The sequence below is a fragment of the Lepidochelys olivacea genome (genome assembly GCF_965140295.1).
Source record: "Lepidochelys olivacea isolate rLepOli2 genome assembly, chromosome: 2".
NCBI classification, from domain to species: Eukaryota; Metazoa; Chordata; order Testudines; family Cheloniidae; genus Lepidochelys; species Lepidochelys olivacea.
Genome location: NC_140412.1, coordinates 237934094 through 237956804, shown reverse-complemented (window position 1 = coordinate 237956804; position 22711 = coordinate 237934094). Strand labels below are relative to the sequence as shown.

Genomic DNA, 22711 nt, shown 5'->3' with positions numbered 1-22711 from the left:
AACCCGAATGATATTTGAAAAAAACACTCTTCTGCAATTTCTTTCTAAAGAAAATGGAGCATGTCTTCCACTGCATGCCAGATGATGAAGACTGGATGTGCAGAAGATACTTAATTAAAAGCACTAAATTTGGGAATAAAAAATGGCAGTCACAGATATTTTGATATACTGTGAAATTTGTCAAAGATTTATTTGCAAAAACTTTGTAGTAAGGGCAAGTCAGCTGTCCTGAATACAAAATTAAATATTATGGAATACATGATGCAGCTTTTCTCTGTTTTACATTTTCTTAATCAGTATTTCTAGATGATTTTATATTTTAAATGACAGGTTTCAGAGTAGCAGCCGTGTTAGTCTGTATTCGCAAAAAGAAAAGGAGTACTTGTGGCACCTTAGAGACTAACCAATTTATTTGAGCATACGCTTTCGTGAGCTACAGCTCACTTCATCGGATGCATTCAGTGGAAAATACTTTAAATGTACTCTTAAGCCTTCATAAAGTAATCATTCCAGATTACTACATATTTAACTCACTGAAACAAAGACATTATTTTAAATTCATCAGTCACAGAGGTTTAGTGTGTTCATAACAATGTTCATTGCTTTTAGAAAAAGGGAACACTAATTTACTTTATGTGATCTCCATCACGATAGACATGTTTATGAAATGTTACCAACTTTAAAAAATTTTTCCGAAGATTTTAGGCATAAGAAAGGATTTTATATCTCACAAAGGTATTAATTTTGCTGGAGGGTTCTCTTAAAACTAGTTCATCAAACATCCACCTTGGGTTTATGCAAATACTATTGCACAGATCAGATCAAACAATAAAAACTCACCATCATTTTCCTGTGTACTGTGTTACCAGGCTCTAATTTAATTAGAAGTCAATAGGGAGATTAAGTGAAATCAGGAAAAGCTCAATACAGTTGTATATTGAAAGAAAAAGAAAGGGGTGTGGTAAAAGGCTCCGAGTGTACTAACCAGGGGTAATCAGTCGGCAGACCACGGGCCAAATCCAGACAACCAGACACTTTTGAACGGAACCGAAATCTTTTAATTTACTTATTATCATCATTATTTCGTTTGCATGGGCACACTCACCCTGCCTAGGTGCTCAGCATGATGGGATTGCTTGCCCAACTGAGCACTTTTGGCTGGTATTTGATCCCTTGTCGTCTTGTTATTCGACACACACCTGCTTGATGATGAGTTCCCAATTGTAATTACATTTTGTGAGCTGTCTGGGAGTTTTTCATCCATTTATGAACATTTACAGCTTCACTCCTCGTGAACTTCCCTGGGCATTGCTGTTCCCTGTGGTAAACATCTTTCTGTCTCAGAGTCTTGTGATATGCTCCTTCCACTCAGGCCGTTCCACGTAGGTACCAGACTGAAAGATTTGTGAAGAGATGGAATTCTTGCATTTTCTTTTCCTTTTATGTCCAAAATTAATCAGTCTGACACTATGTCATGTATCAAATGTAAGGAATCACAGAAGAAGATGCTGTACCCTAAGCAGAAAAAAAACTTTATTCGAATAAGGAAAACAAAATCATCACTAAAGCCACTCTGTCTCTCTCTGCTTCAACAAACTGTAGTTTCTACCTACAACTTTCCCCAACCCTTTCCTGCCTGGTTTTCTGAGACAGCTTTAAAGAAACGGTTCACATAGCCATGCACTAGTCATGTGTAAATGATCAGCAGGACATTTTCATAGCATCTGCTAGAGAGGTTGATTCTGTAAGGCAGTGAGCATCTCTTGCAAGATGCTTAGATACTGCCTTGATGAGCATAGTATCAAGGGATTCTGTAGCTAGACATGGAGTTTTCTTTACTCCTGCTGAAGTTAGCGGGGGGATTCACAATCCTGAGGACCTTGCCACATCAACCCCTGTGTTTTCATTTACGAAGGACACAGATGCACTAAAATAGTTTATTTCACACCAAACTAAGATATACATTCCCAACATAACTTGCATAGGTTTTAGAGTAGTAGCCATGTTAGTCTGTATCAGCAAAAAGAACGAGGAGTACTTGTGGCACCTTAGAGACTAACAAATTTATCTGACCATAAGCTTTCATGAGCTACAGCTCACTTCATCGGATGCATGCAGTGGAAAATACAGTAGGAAGACACACACACACAGAGAACATGAAAAAATGGGTGTTGCCATACCCACTATAACGAGAGTAATCAGTTAAGGTGAGTTTCCTTTTCAAAGCAATGTATTAAACAACGAAGTCAAAAGAAAAATGATTACCTACTGATAAAGTGTGTCAAATTTGATTACCTACTGAAAAAGTGTGTCACCAGCACTGGGACCAGTTGGGAGACCTCTGAACTCTGTGGAGGGTACAGATGCTATCACAGAGCTGTGTAAGCTGTGAAGCTGGACTTCAGGCCCAGGCAGAGTGCTCATATCAATGTGTCAGGCACTGTACTACAGCCAAATGTACTCCAATCAGGGGAGCCCACTTGCTGCTCATAGGAGAGGCAAAGACAAGACATGCTGGAATCCACCTTAGAGGTGGGCATCATAATGTCCAATTGAATGGCTGCCCCAGTTGAGCCTTTCCCTCCCCGCAAAACAGAGGTGCTCAGCAGCAGAGCTCAGAGCACTGCCTTTCATTCTCTCTCTCCAGTCTGGAAAAGAGCCCTCAGGTTTCTTCATTCTGGTCATTTTCTTTCCTTTTTCTTATCTTCTCTTTTTCCTTAGTGTTTTGCAAGTTAGTGAGAGAGAGGCAGAAGGAAGGAGAGAACAGGAGAAAGGACTCCACACTTCTCAGGCAAGGAGCCTAGGAGTCAAAGAAAACTGAGGTTTACATAATCAGGGAAGAATTTCACAACTCTTTGCTTCCCAATAGGTGGCATCATAATTTTTACTCGTTGTATGATGGGGGAATAGAGAGCTACAACAATTCTACTGTCAGTTAAACTCATGCACCTACACTGAGTCACTGGTTGTGCAGTTTAAACTGAAGGACTGATTTGGCCCATGCTGTGACTTTAAAATGTTAATACCTGATGCTCTCATTAAGGTATTAATGAGAATCATGTAACCAAAGGTGCTTTTACAAAACATGGTAATTATAAATTTATGTATTCTTATATAATATAAAAACTACAGCATTTAAAATCTTAACAAGATGCTTTTAAAATCTTAACAAGATGCAATTTTCCAGGATTGACTGTGTATGAAATAAAGTGTGGCTGCAGCCTTTAGAGTGCTGTCTTCTGGGTTAGCTGTGCTAAGCAGCTTTGGATTGTTGCTGTTCTGTGGGGTACCATTGGACATGACTGTAGCAAATGTACCATTTCTTATATTGGGTAAGTGAAAAGAAATTGGGCTTGATGGAAAAAATGGAAATGCAAAATGTGCCTAGTGGGAGATTATTTTTACATGGCATGAATCTGGGATCAGCACAATTATAAGTTAAGACCACTGGGTATGATATCGTTTTCCAGGTGTTTATCCATTCTGTTATTCAGCGGTGCAGAATGTGCAAAATAAGGGCTCACAGGTAATGCAGGAGGTACAGCAGCAGAGGGCCGTTCAGCTCAGTGTGAGGTTGAAGGTGGATCTATGCTCCCAAAAGCAGTTCTGTACTTTCCATAGCATGGCTGAGGGATCTACCTCATTATCCTAGATGTGCTTTCTCTTTCAGAGAAATGTGGTGAGAGAGAAAGAGATCTCACCATGGGAAAATGTAATACATTACCTCGTATATGGAGGGGGCAGGTGACATTTATTTTCTGTGGGTCCGTAACTTCACTTGCTGTGAACACAATGCTTATTGCTCAGCTTAAGTCATTGCTTGTTTTGCAATTTTGCTATTTTCCATTAGAAATTGATATTGACGGTATATACAATAAGCTATTAACCTTTTCCCTTTTGTAGGGGTTGGTGTTGATGACATGTTCAACAGACTGGCAACAGACTAATCCTAAAAATAAAGTTGAAAAGTGGATGGCTGAAACTTATGCTGAGGCAGCAGTGTCTATCACAATCACCACTCTCACTGATGTTTTAGCTTTCTACATAGGGATCGTGAATTCCTTTCAGTCTGTGAAGTCCTTTTGTCTCTACATAGGAACTGCTTTCATCTTCTGCTATTTATACAACATCACATTCTTAGGAGCTGTTCTTGCTTTAAATGGTAAAAGGGAAGAAGGCAACAGGCACTTGTTAATTTTCACAAAAGTGAAGGACATTGTTCAGCTTCATCGCTCCTGCTTGTACAACATGTGCTGTGTAGGAGATAAATCCGATAAATCTTCTGGGGGAAAAGGCGAACATCCAATGAACAAATTCTTTAGGAAATATTATGTCCTTTCCTTACAAAGATCTGGACCAAAGTGTTTGTGGTGTTGCTGGATGAAGGGTTCCTGGCTAGAAGTATTTATGGGTGTACTCAGATAAAGGAAGGTACAGTCCTGCAAAATCTGGCTAGTGACGATTCTTATGAATTCGGTACTATGACTGGGTACTATAACTGGGAAGATGAATATTTCTCAGAGTACGGTCCTAGGATTATGGTTACTATCACAGAAAATGTGGGTTTTCTTGGAACTTTATTGGAATCCATCCATTCGTAATGACATTGAGAATCGTATGTATGGAGTCTTTAGAAAATAACTCCTATGTGGAGAAGAGTCTCTCAGAGTCATGGCTACGAATGTATGAGAATGTTGCTAGAATTGGTTCACTGAATATAGATACTAAGGCGTTTTTCATGGGTAATCTATCTGAACTATATAAATTATTTCCAGAGTTAGAATGGGACATTGATATTCGCTATCAAGAAATAGCAGCCTCACATTTTTTCATTCAAACAGTGAATGTTACTACTGCAGTTGATGAGAAGAACCTTTTACACCAATTAAAGACCTAGCCCAAGGACTGTAAGATCCTATTAATGATATATCACCCAGCATTCATATACTATGATCAGTATATTGTAATAGTGCCAAACACCATTCAGAATACTGGAATTGCTACTGGAGTCATGTTGTGTGTTTCCTTGCTGCTTATTCCCAATCTGCTCTGTTCCTTGCGGGTAACTTTTGCTATTGCTTCTGTTATTGTTGGTGTTGCTGGTTTCATGACATACTGGGATGCTAATCTTGATTCCATATCTATGATTAACCTTGTCGTTTGCATCGGGTTTTCAGTAGATTTTTCTGCTCATATATCCTATGCATTTGTTTCAAGTGAAAAGTCAACTGTCAATGAAAGGGCAGTTGATGCCCTGTATCTGCTAGGTTACCCGGTGATCCAAGGTGCTATCTCCACTATATTAGGAGTAACTGTGCTCTCTGCAGCACAAACTTACATCTTCAAAATATTTTTTAAGATTGTTTCTCATTATCTTGTTTGGAGCTGTTCATGGTCTTGTTTTTATTCCAGTATTTTTAACATTTTTTGGAATTCGTGGCAGATCACAGACAATAGGAAAAAACCAGCAGTAATGTATCAAACAGCTTCATGCTGAAGGAAAAATAAATCCAGATTGCTCATCAATTTACATACAATTTAAAATACAGCATATCAGCCAAAAAGAACATGCTGAAGGTTTCAAAACGTTAATCTGCAGATTAAAATTAGCATTGTATGAAAATGTTACAGTTTTGTACTGTTCAGGTTTAACACTTAATGGGATTAGCTCAAAGTCCACTAGGGAACTTTTAGCGCACCATAGCAGGGTCCACATGGACAGTTACTGCACAGCATGCAAGTATGCTGTAGATTATACCCCGTTTGCCATGGACAAGCTGTTCATCCTGATAAGCCCTTAGATCATTAGAGAAAACGTGGGTTAAGTAAAATGATATCACAATAACAGAATATTATCAAACCAAAAAAAATTTGTTAAAATACATTTGAAGTTAAAAGCATGTTCTCTTGATCTTATATATTCTGTGTTAAATGCCCAATAAAGATTTCAAAAGAAATATAAATTATGCCAGTATTATTTGAGCTTTCTCACAGTGTACTCTCATGAAGTTTAAATGTAGGCATCCCTGTATTACCATGGAAGCAGACAAATTGTTAAAGTGGATGATTGAAAACCAGGCCTAGGAGCAACAGCAGCACTTAAGTACTGTGGCAGCTGGCTACTCAGCAACAGCAGGTTACTGCACAACAGCAGGAGCATTCTGGGACCTATTGCAGCAGATGTTGAGTTGCCATCTGGCCTCATCAGCAGCCACCCTGTTGAATAGCCACCCTCTGACCCAAATGTAACCAGATGATTTGGTGACATTTGAAACGGTTGCCACAGTTTTCCTGTGAGAAATCTGCCTGGCCCAGCTCATCTGTAGTAAAGAACAGGCCACCTTTTGAAGTGTTGGAGTTTGCAGGAGCAATAGGCTACAATCAGCCAGACTGGATGGACATACATATGCTGGTTACAGAGTAAAATCTGTTCTCCTGGGACACAGCCCAGGTCAGCATGAAATGGTTTGGGGATCTCTGGTGATGGTGGCTTACTCTTGAGATCCACTCTTCTGCAGCACTTGTTTAGTTATTGGTGGGGGAGCAATCTAGAAAGATTCTGCCAGACAGACCATGAGAATGGAACTGTTGGTATCATACCGAACAGACAGCTGCAGATGTGTATCTCCTGGACGACAACATGGGAGCTGAACCCCTCCCAGGGAATGACACTTCCTCAATGGGAAAGATGCAGGATCTCTTTTGTAACTGCAGACGTGACTGATTTGACCTGCCTACAGTAGAGTGTAATGAATAGAGCCCTACCAAATTCACGGCCATGAAAAATGTGTCACGGACCGTGAAATCTGGTTTCCCCCTGTGAAATCTGGTATTTTGTGTGCTTTTACCCTACACAATACAGATTTAAGGGGGAGACCAGGATTTCTCAAATTGGGGCTCCTGACCCAAAAGAGAGTTGCGGGGGGCGGGGATGGGCAAGGTTATTTTAGGAGTGTCACATATGCACTGACTTCTACTGGTATCGGTGGCTGCTCGCCCTCCTCCCTTCCCCTGCCCTGACTCCACCCCTTCCCCATTCCAACTCCTTCCCCAAAGTCCTTGCCCCAACTCTGCCCCCTCCCTGCCCCTATTCCAACCCCTTCCCCAAATCCTCATCCCAGCCCCGCCTCTTCCACATCTCCTCCCGTGAGCGCGCCATGTTCTGGCTCCTCCAGGAGCTTGCTACAGCTGTTTGGTGGCGGCAAGTACTGGGAGGTGGGTGGAGGAGCGGGGGACATGGCGCGCTCAGGGGAGGGGCAGGAGGCGAGGTGGGGCCGAGGGGATGGGGAGGGGAGCTTGGCTGCCAGTGCGTGCAGAGCACCCACTCATCTTTCCCTGTGGGTGCTCCAGCTCTGGCGCAGCCACGGAATCGGCATCTATGGGACGTCATGGTATTGCCATCCTTACTTCTACGCTGTCTTCAGAGTTGGATGGCTGGAGAGCAGTGGCTGTTGGCCGGGTGCACCACTCTGAAGGCAGAGCCCTGCCAGCAGCAGCCCAGAAGTAAGGGTGGCAATACCATACCATGCCAGACTATGAGCTGCAGAGACATTCCAGCCACTTCTGGGGAGCTCCCACACCGTGATAAACGCTGCCCCAACCCCCTGCCACAGCCCTGAGTCCCCTCCCACACCCAAATTTCCCCAGCAGCGGTTGGTGAGGCTGGCCTAGGGGCTGCCTGATTTGTTTGGGCAGCCCCAGAGGCAGAAGCAAGCCTCAGAGACAAACCATAAAAGAACAAGCCATGAGTTTCAAACTTCTCTCCACTTGCTGGGGATGCCTTGACTCAGTCCTCAGCCTTCCGACATTAGAGTGTGGGAAGCTTGAGTAATCTGCTTCCGGAGTCAGATGAAGGATCAGTCAGCTGCTCCAAAGGGCATCGGGGTACTGGGCTGTAGACACCAGGGAAAGGCTGAGAGGAGTTGATATGCACCAGAGAGCGAGTGTGAGAAGGGCCCTGATAATCCTGAACAGTTAAGTAATTTGCAGACCCAGATGCACATTTTCCTATTGAGTCTTGGTGAGCAACAGAAACAAATCCAGCATTTAAAGGACAGACAGAAGGAGCTAATCAAAGAGGAGAGAAGCCATTTGGCTGTGGCTAAGGTGGATGAACAAGTACCCAGACTGGAAAACGAGACCAACGTTTTTGATGCTCACAGATCCGGAGACAGGCTTCATTGAACACTGAGAAATGCAATACTGGAAACCAGTCTGGCTCATCTGTGTGTTAGTATTGTTAAACTAGATGTTAAGTTTATAAGATTGTGTTTAGACTTCATGAAATGCTTGTAAAACACTGCATATATTAAACTTAATTATAAAAGCTTTACCCCATGTTTGAAGGTTCTCTTAAATCTTTGCATTGTAAATCTCTGTAATTGTGTAAGTCATCAAGTGGAAAAGGAGCATTAATTAATGTAGAAATGCTGGCTTCCTACAGAAAGTTTTAGGTCCTGCCCACCAGGAAGGCCCAATGAAACCAACGAGCCATTGTGAAACATCAAAGAACAAAGACTTTGTTGGTTGCTCCCCCTACACCCCATTGAAGAGAGAACGTGCAGGTGGACATGCCCTGAAACAGCTTGAACTCTGGTAGACGGGAATAAAAATCCCTGACCAGCAAAAACGGCAGCGCTATACTGCTTGGAATTTGGAGAAGGCAATATTTCTAAGCATAAGCAAGGGATCCTCAGGCTGCTTAGCTTGGGTTAGCCCCCGGGTATGTCTACATTACGGAATAAGGTCGAATTTATAGAAGTCGTTTTTTTAGAAATCGGTTTTATATATTCAAGTGTGTGTGTCCCCACAGAAAATGCTCTAAGTGCATTAAGTGCATTAACTCGGCGGAGTGCTTCCACAGTACCGAGGCTAGAGTCGACTTCCGGAGCGTTGCACTGTGGGTAGCTATCCCACAGTTCCCGCAGTCTCCGCTGCCCATTGGAATTCTGGGTTGAGATCCCAATGCCTGATGGGGCTAAAACACTGTCGCAGGTGGTTCTGGGTACATATCGTCAAGCCCCCGTTCCCTCCCTCCCTCCGTGAAAGCAAGGGCAGACAATTGTTTCGCGCCTTTTTTCCTGCGTTACTTGTGCAGACGCCATACCACGGCAAGCATGGACCCCGCTCAGGTAACCGTCATCGTATGTCTCCTGGGTGCTGGCAGACGCGGTACGGCATTGCTACACAGTAGCAGCAACCCATTGCCTTCTGACAGCAGACGGTGTAATACGACTGGTAGCCATCATCGTCGTGTCCGAGGTTCTCCTGGCCACGTCGGCCACGAGCGCCTGGGCAGACATGGGCGCAGGGACTAAATTTGGAGTGACTTGACCAGGTCATTCTCTTTAGTCCTGCAGTCAGTCCTATTGAACCGTCTTATGGTGAGCAGGCAGGCGATACGGATTGCTAGCAGTCGTACTGTACCATCTTCTGCCGGGCAGGCAAGAGATGAGGATGGCTAGCAGTCGTATTGTACCATCTTCTGCCGGGCAGGCAAGAGATGAGGATGGCTAGCAGTCGTACTGTACCATCTTCTGCCGAGCAGCCATGAGATGTGGATGGCATGCAGTCCTTCTGTACCGTCTGCTGCCAGCCAAAGATGTAAAAGATAGATGGAGTGGATCAAAACAAGAAATAGACCAGATTTGTTTTGTACTCATTTGCTTCCCCCCCTCCCCTGTCTAGGGGACTCATTCCGCTAGGTCACACTGTAGTCACTCACAGAGAAGGTGCAGCAAGGTACATTTAGCCATGTATCAATCAGAGGCCAGGCTAACCTCCTTGTTCCAATAAGAAAAATAACTTAGGTGCACCATTTCTTATTGAAACCCTCCGTGAAGTCCTGCCTGAAATACTCCTTGATGTAAAGCCACCCCCTTTGTTGATTTTAGCTCCCTGAAGCCAACCCTGTAAGCTGTGTCCTCAGTCGCCCCTCCCTGCGTCAGAGCAACGGCAAACAATCGTGCATCTGAGTTGAGAGTGCTGTCCAGAGCAGTCACAATGGAGCACTCTGATGGGGCTAAAACATTGTCGCGGGTGGTTCTGGGTACTTACTGTCAGGCCCCCGTTCCCTCCCTCCCTCCGTGAAAGCAAGGGCAGACAATTGTTTCGCGCCTTTTTTCCTGAGTTACCTGTGCAGACGCCATTCCACGGCAAGCATGGAGCCCGCTCAGGTAACCGTCATCGTGTCTCCTGGGTGCTGGCAGACACAGTACTGCATTGCTACACAGTAGCAGCAACCCCTTGCCTCGTGGCAGCAGACGGTACAGTACGACTGGTAGCCGTCATCGTCATGTCCGAGGTGCTCCTGGCCACGTCGGCCACGAGCGCCTGGGCAGACATGGGCGCAGGGACTAAATTTGGAGTGACTTGACCAGGTCATTCTCTTTAGTCCTGCAGTCAGTCCTATTGAACCGTCTTATGGTGAGCAGGCAGGCGATACGGATTGCTAGCAGTCCTATTGCACCATCTTCTGCCGAGCAGCCATGAGATGTGGATGGCATGCAGTCCTTCTGCACCGTCTGCTGCCAGCCAAAGATGTAAAAGATAGATGGAGTGGATGGATCAAAACAAGAAATAGACCAGATTTGTTTTGTACTCATTTGCCTCCTCCCCCGTCTAGGGGACTCATTCCTCTAGGTCACACTGCAGTCACTCACAGGGAAGGTGCAGCAAGGTAAATCTAGCCATGAATCAATCAGAGGCCAGACTAACCTCCTTGTTCCAATAAGAACAATTACTTAGGTGCACCGTTTCTTATTGGAACCCTCCGTGAAGTCCTGCCTGAAATACTCCTTGATGTAAAGCCACCCCCTTTGTTGATTTTAGCTCCCTGAAGCCAACCCTGTAAGCCATGTCATCAGGCGCCCCTCCCTCCGTCAGAGCAACGGCAGACAATCGTTCCGCGCCTTTTTTCTGTGCGGATGCCATACCAAAGCAAGCATGGAGGACGCTCAGCTCACTTTGGCAATTAGGAGCACATTAAACACCACATGCATTACCCAGCAGTATATGCAGCACCAGAACCTGGCAAAGCGATACCGGGCGAGGAGGCGACGTCAGCGCGGTCACGTGAGTGATCAGGACATGGACACAGATTTCTCTGAAAGCATGGGCCCTGCCAATGCATGCATCATGGTGCTAATGGGGCAGGTTCATGCTGTGGAACGCCGATTCTGGGCTCGGGAAACAAGCACAGACTGGTGGGACTGCATAGTGTTGCAGGTCTGGGACGATTCCCAGTGGCTGCGAAACTTTCGCATGCGTAAGGGCACTTTCATGGAACTTTGTGACTTTCTTTCCCCTGCCCTGAAGTGCATGAATACCAAGATGAGAGCAGCCCTCACAGTTGAGAAGCGAGTGGTGATAGCCCTGTGGAAGCTTGCAACGCCAGACAGCTACCGGTCAGTTGGGAATCAATTTGGAGTGGGCAAATCTACTGTTGGGGCTGCTGTGATGCAAGTAGCCCAAGCAATCAAAGATCTACTGATATCAAGCGTAGTGACCCTGGGAAATGTGCAGGTCATAGTGGATGGCTTTGCTGCAATGGGATTCCCTAACTGTGGTGGGGCCATAGACGGAACTCATATCCCTATCTTCGCACCGGAGCACCAAGCCGCCGAGTACATAAACCACAAGGGGTAATTTTCAATAGTGCTGCAAGCTCTGGTGGATCACAAGGGACGTTTCACCAACATCAACGTGGGATGGCCAGGAAAGGTACATGACGCTCGCATCTTCAGGAACTCTGGTCTGTTTCAAAAGCTGCAGGAAGGGACTTTATTCACAGACCAGAAAATAACTGTTGGGGATGTTGAAAAGCCTATATGTATCCTTGGGGACCCAGCCTACCCCTTAATGCCATGGCTCATGAAGCCGTACACAGGCAGCCTGGACAGTAGTCAGGAGCTGTTCAACTACAGGCTGAGCAAGTGCAGAATGGTGGTAGAATGTGCATTTGGACGTTTAAAGGCGCGCTGGCGCAGTTTACTGACTCGCTTAGACCTCAGCGAAACCAGTATTCCCACTGTTATTACTGCTTGCTGTGTGCTCCACAATATCTGTGAGAGTAAGGGGGAGACGTTTATGGCGGGATGGGAGGTTGAGGCAAATCGCCTGGCTGCTGGTTACGCGCAGCCAGACACCAGGGCGGTTAGAAGAGCACAGGAGGGCGCGGTACGCATCAGAGAAGCTTTGAAAACAAGTTTCATGACTGGCCAGGCTACGGTGTGAAAGTTCTGTTTGTTTCCCCTTGATGAAACCCCCCGCCCCTTGGTTCACTCTACTTCCCTGTAAGCTAAGCACCCTCCCCTCCTCCCTTCGATCACCGCTTGCAGAGGCAATAAAGTCATTGTTGCTTCACATTCATGCATTCTTTATTCATTCGTCACACAAATAGGGGGATGACTACCAAGGTAGCCCAGGAGGGGTGGTGGAGGAGGGAAGGAAAATGCCACACAGCACTTTAAAAGTTTACAACTTTAAAATTTATTGAATGCCAGCCTTCTTTTTTTTGGGGCAATCCTCTGTGGCGGAGTGGCTGGTTGGCCGGTGGCTCCCCCCACCGCGTTCTTGGGCGTCTGGGTGTGGAGGCTATGGAACTTGGGGAGGAGGCGGTTGGTTACACAGGGGCTGTAGTGGCAGTCTGTGCTCCAGCTGCCTTTGCTGCAGCTCAACCATACACTGGAGCATACTGGTTTGGTCCTCCAGCAGCCTCAGCATTGAATCCTGCCTCCTCTCATCACGCTGCCGCCACATTTAAGCTTCAGCCCTGTCTTCAGCCCGCCACTTACTCTCTTCAGCCCGCCACCTCTCCTCCAGGTCATTTTGTGCTTTCCTGCACTCTGACATTATTTGCCTCCACGCATTCGTCTGTGCTCTGTCAGTGCGGGAGGACAGCATGAGCTCGGAGAACATTTCATCTCGAGTGCATTTTTTTTTTCTTTCTAATCTTCACTAGCCTCTGGGAAGGAGAAGATTCTGTGATCATTGAAACACATGCAGCTGGTGGAGGAAAAAAAAGGGACAGCGGTATTTAAAAAGACACATTTTATAAAACAGTGGCTACACTCTTTCAGGGTAAACCTTGCTAAGTATAGCACATGTGCTTTCGTTACAAGGTCGCATTTTGCCTCCCCCCACCGCGTGGCTACCCCCTCAACCCTCCCCCCTCCCCGTGGCTAATAGCGGGGAAAATTTCTGTTTAGCCACAGGCAAACAGCCCAGCAGAAACGGGCTCCTCTGAGTGTCCCCTGAAGAAAAGCACTCTATTTCAACCAGGTGACCATGAATTATATCTCACTCTCCTGAGGTTAACACAGAGAGATAAACAACGGATGTTGTTTGAACGCCAGCAAACATACACTGCAATGCTTTGTTGTACAATGATTCCCGAGTCCGTGTTACTGGCCTAGAGTGGTAAAGTGTCCTACCATGAAAGACGCAATAAGGCTGCCCTCCCCAGAAACCTTTTGCAAAGGCTTTGGGAGTACATCCAGGAGAGCCGCGAATGCCAGGACAAAGTAATCCTTTCACATGCTTGCTTTTAAACCACGTATAGTATTTTAAAAGGTACACTCACCGGAGGTCCCTTCTCCGCCTGCTGGGTCCAGGAAGCAGCCTTGGGTGGGTTCAGGGGGTACTGGCTCCAGGTCCAGGGTGAGAAACAGTTCCTGGCTGTCGGGAAAACCGGTTTCTCCACTTGCTTGCTATGAGCTATCTACAACCTCATCGTCATCATCTTCTTCGTCCCCAAAACCTGCTTCCGTGTTGCCTCCATCTCCATTGAAGGAGTCAAACAACATGGCTGGGGTAGTGGTGGCTGAACCCCCTAAAATGGCATGCAGCTCATCATAGAAGCGGAATGTTTGGGGCTTTGACCCGAAGCGGCCGTTCGCCTCTCTGGTTTTCTGGTAGGCTTGCCTCAGCTCCTTAAGTTTCACGCGGCACTGCTTCGGGTCCCTGTTATGGCCTCTGTCCTTCATGCCCTGGGAGATTTTGACAAAAGTTATGGCATTTCGAAAACTGGAACGGAGTTCTGATAGCATGGATTCCTCTCACCAAACAGCGATCAGATCCCGTACCTCCTGTTCGGTCCATGCTGGAGCTCTTTTGCGATTCTGGGACTCCATCATGGTCACCTGTGCTGATGAGCTCTGCATGGTCACCTGCAGCTTGCCACGCTGGCCAAACAGGAAATGAGATTCAAAAGTTCGCGGTTCTTTTCCTGTCTACCTGGCCAGTGCATCTGAGTTGAGAGTGCTGTCCAGAGCGGTCACAATGGAGCACTCTGGGATAGCTCCCGGAGGCCAATACCGTAGAATTGTGTCCACAGTACCCCAAATTCGAGCCGGCAAGACCAATTTAAGCGCTAATCCACTTGTCAGGGGTGGAGTAAGGAAATTGATTTTAAGAGCCCTTTAAGTCGAAATAAAGGGCTTCATCGTGTGGACGGGTGCAGATTTACATCGATTTAACGCTGCTAAATTCGACCTAAAGTCCTAGTGTAGACCAGGGCCTAAAGACATGTAGAGCAGCTTCTTTTACCTTTTGAAAACTAAGACTGTAACTCACTTCTGTTTGTGCATATTTACCTGCTTTAACCTTGTAAATAACTCTTTTTCTTAATAACTTTTTAATTAGTTTATTAGAGGATTGGCTACAAGTATTGTCTTTGGTGTAAGATTTAAGGTGCAATTGATCTGGGGTAAGTGACTGGTCCTTTGGGACTGGGAGTAACCTTAATATTCTTGTGATTTTTGGTGTAAGGGACCATCTGTCATAAGGGTAAGTTTGCCGGGGTGGCAAGATAGACTGGAGTGCCCAAAGGGACTGCCTGTAGCTCCATGTTAAGGCTCTTACAGTTCTTGAGGACTACACACTTAATACTTGGTTGCTGAAATCTAAGTATAGAACAATCAACCAATTTGGGGTTTGTGCCCTGGTTTGTAACAGTCTGCCCGGAGGTTGGCACCCATGTTCATGAGCCACTCTGGACAGCCTAAGCGCATTCATCAGAGGAAATTCCTGGTTAACCTCCCAAGAAGCCCAACCGTTGAAGAGGGAACTCCATGAGTAGATGAAGGCTCAAGCTGGAGGAGGAGATGACATTTTTGCAGGTCTGTAACCAGAAGTTGCAGCAGGATCTGCAGGCAACTATGCAGTCTCTCCAAGGCACAGGACCAGCTGCAGAACCAGAGGAAGCTGCACGATGTGGCTCTGCAAGCATTCCAGGACCACTTCCAGACATCAGTGACCCAGAAGATGAATCTGCTGAGGGACCAGAACATAGTTCCAGGCTAAGCACTACAGCAGCAGCAGAGCAAAAGGAAGACATCCAGGGAGCGATGAGAAGGACTGAAGATGATGATGCTGGAGAGGACAGAGGTACATAACAACAGCACTAGCACGTCATAAAATGGATCCTGTTTTGCAATGGAGGGCAGTAACCAGAATTGGGATAACTTCCAAGAAGCTTGAGGAAGACTCCACTCATCTGCATGACCAGGTTACTGAGCTACAGATCACAGAACTTAAAAGATAACTGCCCTAGAAGGAGGAGGAACTACAAGCAGACCTGGAGCGTGAACAAGCATCCGGAAACAAAGCAGAAACCCAGAAGCAGGACCTAAAGGAGGAACTGAAGGCATTGGAAACGGAGCTTGCAGACAGATTACGCTCCACTGCTGCACAGCAAAAACTCAGGGCAAAGTGAGAACACAAAGTGACTCTTCTGAGGAAGACCCTGGATGATGAGGCAAAGACCCATGCTGCACAAAATCCAGGAGCTGAGGCGGAGGCATATATAAGTTGTGAAAGATCTGACCGAACAGCTGGAACAAACTAAGCTAGTTACGGCAAACTTTGAAAACAAAGTAGGCTCTGGAGATTAAGCAGGCTGTACTGTTCACTGAAGTGAAGCTATTTCGGCAGGGCAAAGAGGACTGAATAAAGCAGAAAAAGGTAGAAGGACAGCTCCAAGAGGTAAAATTTACAGGTAAAATTTACTGTGTGAGTGTGTGTGGATGGAGCTGGCTGTGAAAGTCAGATTGCAAGGATCAGTTTGCAATTTGAGCTAGACTACATCACAGGCCTTCTGAGCTAGTCAGAGAGTGAGATGATCAAATTAGTGAAAGACAATGGAGTCACAGCACCAGAATACATTGGAGCTGCTGGAAGAGGAGACTTGCCAGAAGCTGAGTCTCAGGAGGAAACTGAAGCAGATGGAAGATTAGAAGAATATCTTTCAAAAGCAGCTGGAGGAGGAAGAGGAGTCAAAGAGAAGCCTGGAGAAACAGATCTCTACCCTGCATCAACAGGTTGCTAACATGAAATATATATATTTAAAAACACAAATACCCTTGCTGATTGCAGGCAAAACTGAGGAATTACTTCCCATATTTTTCAGTATTTGTTTTATAGGCAATTAGGTTTTAATGGCTTCTATTTTTATTATTTAGGTGATTTGCATTAAACACAGACATTCTTGGCTTGCTTTTGGATTCAAAGTTATCAGCCGCTTAGAGACTTTGTCTCAAAAGGACACAATGAACTTTTAACTTCTGCTTTTAAGCACACGTTGATTTGAAAAGGAAAACACAATCCACTTTGGCTTCCCTTTGGCAAAGTGACCGTTGATTACACAGAGCCACGTTAAGACTGAGTGTGGGGCACCAACTACAGCTTTTATCTGCTATTTATTACCAAAACAGATTTAAAATCTTTTTTCATTTTCCTGGCTTTGACTGCCCTGCTGCAGCCACGACATTTTAAATCTTGTGAAGCATTAAGTTACTTTAAGGATTAAATGCTAAATACCAAAATTAAACAACACTAGTTTCTTTTGTCTGGCAAAAGTTTTTTGTTTTTTTTTTTGGTTTAACAATTTTAAAACACCACCAATTTATTTTAATCTTGTAAAACAAAGATTGTACACACCAGGAGTGTTTTTTAGCTAATTTGCCTAACTTGTTTATCGTTAATTAATTTAACTTAAATAACCTTTTGCCTGGATTATTTCCAGAAATTCTTCCATAGAAATGCGCCCTTTCTCCAAAGGAATGGCTGCAAAGAAATCAAGAATTTTCTTTTCATAACACCTTTTTTTTTTTAATTAATTTTCTCCAGTAACTACAGAGTTAACCTCTCACTGTCTTTTCTTTTAACTTCCTCAAACTGCGGTTGCCTGCTTGTCTGGGCCCGAACCTTTTTTTGTTGTTGCATTATTTCCCCGCCCCCATGGGCACAGGCATTGTTTTACTACCAATTTAGCAAGGAGGGAGGGCTTTTTGACTAACCCCCCTTTTATTTATTTATACACACCTATTTACATACAAACATTTATTTTTTTACATCTAGGTGCATCTTATTTAACAATAACCTTAATTCTTTTATGTTCAGACTTAATACAACCTTTTCCTTATTTGAAGCGGTAACAACCCCTCAGCACCGGTGCTTTGTAGGAAAGGATAGTAGCAGGACTAGGGACAACGGGAAACTGTTAATTTACAGTAGCATTAACAGCACAGTAAAATGGGGGAGTTACACTCACTGACCCTAGGAATAATGACTCCTTGCTGAATGCAGGAGGTAAGAACAGGTTGGATTTTTCCTTGGCCTGTTTTGATAGAGGGTACTGCTGCACATCGGGAAGGGGTCTTGCTGGGTTTAAGCGAATCTTAACGCATTGGGCAGACCCAATGCACCCAATGTGGTTGGCATGATCGGCTCACAAGGAGGGAGAGACCTTAGCCAGCAGTTCCTGTTGCCATGAGGTAGGGCTAGGGTCGGTCTTCTCCTGTAAACTGCCAGGACCTCATTGTGAGTGGGATCAGGCATGTCCAGATACACACCATTTGGGGTACAGCAAATTATACAATTTAATTTACACAGCAAGTCTTTTCCCAAAAGGTTAGCAGGTGAACAAGGGCTTAGGAGGAAAGCATGACAGTCAAACAAAGGACAGATAGAAATGGACAGAGGTGAAGAGACGGGTTGGGGAATAAGAGTATTGCCCACCCCAACCGATTCTGGATCAACTAGGGCGGTGAGAATATTTGGGTTTTATTCAAATTCTTATTTTTTTACTTTGTTTACAGGTGCTAATTTTTGCTCCAGTCAACTTTCTTTGGGCAGTCTGTGAAAATTTTATTTAACAGCTTTTTTCTGATTTTATTTAATTTTTTTTCGTTATAGCCTGGATTTTGCTTGGGCCACTGAGCTTTTTTACAAAGGCGACTCAGTGTTTCCCTAGGCATGACCCCTCGTAGAAGCTGGTTTAAATTTGCCCATGTAGGGTTATAACAGTTTATAACAATTTGCAACTTCTTTTTGAATTTAACAGGGTCCACTTATTTTTGGAAAAATTTTAAGTAAATTATACAATTCCGTAGGAGACCAAGGTGCATGTGCAGACACAGAGGTCTCATGACCTGAAGCACCAATGCCCGGGAACTGGGACAAGGGGAACATTTTCTCAGTACGGAGAGTCACTGTCTGAGGGGTGAACGTAAGGGGCTTCTGCTGCTTAATATTTCTTGCCGGGTTAGTTGAATTTAAATTCTTTGCCAATTTTCTTTTTATCTCTTTTAATTGTGTTGCAAGTTTCTCCTGGGAGTCCTTGAGACTCCTCATTTGAGATTCACGGTGCCGTTTTTTCCCCCCTTCTTTTGTTTATTCCAATAGAAATATGCCTCATACGGACATTGGCCAGAACAGCACTTCTGAGGTGCACAATCTTGTCAAGGTCGAAGCTTTCCCTCTAAGGGAAACCATAACGTTAAATTATCCCTATTCCTGGTATACCAATTCCAATTTTTCCAGAAACTTGCAAGTGAACTAGTATGTGCCTTTTGGCGGGACAGTGATCCTTTTTGACACACTGGCTCCCGTTTTAGCTGGCTAGTGCAGGAACCCCTTTTGGACCCCCTGGCTCCCAGAATCCCTACGGATCTTTCACTCATCCCACTCACACAGGGAAGGTTTGTTTAGGGCCTCCACGACTGTCTTACAGCTCCCCTTTAGCAAAGGGTGTCGGCTGGTGCTGCATACTCTGTCGTTTCAGGCAAGGTGATCAGACCAGTCAGTGGCTTTTCAAACCGCCTTCAGGCGGGAACCAGAGACAGGGGAGGAAAGAGGGTATGGAAACAGACTGTCCGAGGACAGAAGGGATGGGATCACACACTCCTAGACCCAGACAGGCCCCTCGCCGGTCATGAGCCCACGGCTTTGCAGGGCGCTCTGGGTGCCTTCCTGTGACTCACACTCACACCGGTCTACGGACCTTCACTTTCACACTGGCACACGGAACCAGGTCTATCCACGCCCTGCCCAGGTCTATCCACGCCCTGCCCAGCCACCCTCAGTGGCTCTTTCCGGGGAAACCAAACCTGGATGGGACTCTGACCCACCCCAAGGGCTTCAGGCGTGTCTGGCAGCAAAAGTCCGGATAGAGCGTACAACTCACCCAAGCCCAGAGCCTACGGGCGGTCCTCCACCAGAAACCCAATATAGAGATTTCAAAAGGTCTCTTACCTTTCTGATTGGCCCGGGGTCTCGTGAGGAATAGCTCGCGGTCCTCTGGCTCTTGGGGGTTACCGTTTATCCGAGTCACTGGCACCAAGATCTGTGATGGAAAAATTAACCACGCGTTGTGTTTGGATCAGAACCAAGCCTGAGGCTCCTTTATTGATTACAAGCGCAGGGGGGTAACAGCTCTAAGTAGCTGCTCCAGCGTATGCAGAAAATACAGGAGCTTATATTGCTGAAAACCACAATTTGTTAAACCTACTTCCTTTAACAGCATTTTCCTTATTTGGCATATAGTGCAAGTTTCAACAGTAGCTTTGGCTTAGTTGGAGTTTAGCAAAAACAAGCTTTTCTTGTTATTGATAGGCATTTTCTTTGTGGTTAAGGGTTTTTTTCTAACTTCTAGAGGTTATGGTTACATTTCTTAAGCTGTGCTGTTTGCAGTCGCCCCTTAATGGAATTTTCCACGCTCTTTTCTTATGCTTTATATACACAGTTAGCTTGACCAAAGTTTTAGGCCTACTTGGGTCCACTGAATTTCTCCTCTACACTCGGTAAGACCACAGGCCATAAAAGATGTCCCAGGAATTCTTTTGCTAACATGAAAAAACAACAAAAAATACACCATCTTGCTTTTTAAAGTTTTGCCTAAATGAATTGACCAGAATAAAAAAAAAAAAAGTAAATTGTAAAGAAAGCTTTAAAAGGCCCAGGACACAGTTAAACCCCCCCACATGTAATGGGTTTTACAATGATAAAAAAAATTTAATAAGAAAAACCACAAACATAGGGAACAAGGCATGGAGATAAGAGCTGTCCTGAGTTTTAGGGGAATATTAATAACTGATTTAAACCACTGAGTGAAAGTTCTGTAGGCAGCCATTCTTTGTTATTATGCTTTTGCACAGGCAAGTATTTGTCATTCAGAAACACGTGCCTGCTTATGAGATATTATCTTCCCCATCCAAAGGACTATCAAAAATAATAAATAAGATTAACAAAAACATTGTGGGGTTATGTACTTCGAGATGCTTTGCAGACACTGCTACAAAGTAGCAATTACAATTTTGTTTATTACTACCTTGTCTAGAGACCCTAAGGAATTTTTTGTTTTTTGTATATGACACTTTTATGCAAACTGTAACTGCAGATGCTTTACAGCATTAAATAATATGAACCAGTAGACGAGAGACCTGAGGCATTGCTGAAAACAGATGTCATGATCACTAAAATCCTAATGCAGAAGGCCTGGGGGAAAATTAAAAGACACAGCTGAAGCAGAAGATGGTATGATTTAATAGGGTTTGGGGGGCTACTTTGCAAAGACCCAGAAGCCCCAACAGCCTATATATCTCATGCACAAGCTTCCAGGGGCCCTTGTTAGAGCATAGGGTTGCCAGATGTCCAGTTTTCGACCAGAACACCCAGTCAAAAAGGACCCTGGCGGCTCCGGTCAGCAGTACTGACCAGGCCGTTAAAAGTCCGGTTGGTAGTGCAACGGGGCTCACAGGCTCCCTGCCCGGGTCTGCACAGCTCCTGGAAGCAGACAGCATGTCCTTCCAGCTCCTACGCAAATGGATGGCCACGGGGCCTCTGCACACTGCCCTTGCGCTGAGCTCTGATCCGCACCTCCCAATGCACAGAGGGGTTCCCATGGCTATGGGCTTGCGAGGGTCACAGACCAGCCACACCAGCCAGCTTTACTTATGCTCTGACACTTTGTACCTGCTTTTTGTTAGCACCTGCTTCTCCCGCTCCCCCTCGCATGGGACTTGGAGAGCCACACAGAGAATTGGGGTTGGAAGTTTTCGTTGGTTTTACCAGTAAATCAGACCCTAACCCTGCTTCCCTTTCAGCATCAACAGCCAAACTGGCATTGCCCCCAAAGGGCACAGGCAGTGCAAGCTCCTGGGGCTGGCACTACCCATTTATTTTTCTAAGGCACTGTGCACCCACCGCTATGGCATTGCACAAATGGACTCCACGATGGCTGGAATGCCGCTCAGTTGGTGGCTGTTTGGGGGATCCCTGAGAAGCTCCCCTTTCACTGTTTATATAACACTTGCCAAATGTGAATCACTGAAATCAAATAGGCAGCATGAGATCCATTCAGGCTAGAAAAAGGGTTCAGATTTTTAACAGTGAGATTCATTAACCATTGGAATAATTTACCTAGGGACATGGTGGTTTCTCCATCACTTGGAGTCTTTAAATCCAGACTGAGGCGGTGGGGGGCATCTCCTTCTAACAGGCACTCTCAGATCAAGCACCAGTTGCTGGGCAGGATGCAGGAATTCCTGAGTGAGATTCTGTGGCCTGCGTAATGGAAGAGGTCAGATCAGGTGATCACAATGGTTCGTTCTGGCCTTACCCTCTGGGAATCTATGAAATCAAAGTTGGAAAAGGCAACAGCCCAGGAAGGCTCCTTACATTGACTTGTAGCCAGAGAACTCGTGGGGATTTGTGGATTAAATTAAGGAGGAACATTATATTGAACCACCTTTGTGTTTGGCCTGGGTTTCTCCAAGTACACAATAAGTGGGAGATGAGTAGAGAAGCATACTCTAGAATTAGCCTCCCTCAAAAAGGGGCCATTCAACTTGGCATCTTTTCCCATTTCATGGTGCCATCTCAGGCTCTGACAGATCTGCACTGAGCCCCACCGAAGGCAGTGCACTCCCATGGCAATTGGCTCTGCCTGCACAGATCCCATTGCAAGATCTAGTTGTAGTCACACACACTCGCACACCACCACCCCAATATGACTCACACTCCCCAGACCTTGCTCACTGCCTACTACAGCGAGTGAGCGGAGGCCAGCGGGGCCTGAAGATCTGGCCTCGTGATTCTCCTCTACGTGATTCTTGCAGACACGGCCCTGTCAGCTGTACTGTTTCCCCGCCCCAGGCTCGCTGCGTGAGAGGGTAGAGGAGATGAAAGACGCAGGAAGCCAGCAGCAAGAACGGGCTCGGGGGGAGGGGAGGAGGGACACCCCAAGCAGCGTGCGGGGCCTGGGCGGAAGACGACAAGGACAGGGACACGCCTCGCCCCAGAAAGCGTCGGCCGCCGCCCATCTCCCGGTTTCCTAAATCGTTAGCGCCGGGGCGGGGCCAGGAGCGGGGGTCAGCGGAGAGGACCTGGGGCCCGAGGAGCCGGGCGCGGAGGCCGGGACCCAGCAGCAGAG

At 45.6% G+C, this 22711-nt stretch overlaps 1 protein-coding gene and 1 pseudogene across 4 annotated transcripts; one reads left to right on the top strand and one right to left on the bottom strand.

Moving 5' to 3' along the window:
- Nucleotides 1-244: 244 nt before the first annotated feature.
- On the bottom strand, nucleotides 245-22703 carry LOC311516540 (zinc finger and SCAN domain-containing protein 32-like). Of its 3 annotated transcripts, XM_084620718.1 has the most exons (5): nucleotides 21700-21839; nucleotides 19534-19624; nucleotides 14085-14183; nucleotides 13583-13988; nucleotides 12365-13005 (listed from the first exon to the last, which is right to left on the bottom strand). In XM_084620718.1, exons 3-4 carry the CDS (start codon nucleotides 14160-14162, stop codon nucleotides 13710-13712), a joined length of 357 nt encoding a protein of 118 aa, XP_084476844.1. In that variant the 5' UTR covers nucleotides 14163-14183; nucleotides 19534-19624; nucleotides 21700-21839; the 3' UTR covers nucleotides 12365-13005; nucleotides 13583-13709. The 3 variants fall into 3 exon arrangements, 1 of the variants encoding a protein (XP_084476844.1); XR_014710436.1 differs by lacking the exon at nucleotides 14085-14183; XR_014710435.1 differs by lacking the exons at nucleotides 12365-13005; nucleotides 13583-13988; nucleotides 14085-14183 and adding an exon at nucleotides 245-1515 and having other exon boundaries at nucleotides 21700-22703.
- On the top strand, nucleotides 3174-5474 carry LOC311516795 (patched domain-containing protein 3-like; annotated as a pseudogene). Its single transcript has 2 exons — nucleotides 3174-3332; nucleotides 3904-5474. The product of its transcript is annotated as a patched domain-containing protein 3-like (transcript).
- Nucleotides 22704-22711: the final 8 nt, after the last annotated feature.

What these genes read in the sequence shown, in the direction of transcription:
- LOC311516540 (XM_084620718.1), bottom strand. Translation starts at nt 14,162, where the DNA reads ATGCAGAGCTCATCAGCACAGGTGACCATGATGGAGTCCCAGAATCGC. An exon ending in CAGCATGGACCGAACAGGAG is followed by an intron (nt 13,989 to 14,084) that starts GTACGGGATCTG and finishes AAAATCTCCCAG; the next exon opens with GGCATGAAGGACAGAGGCCA.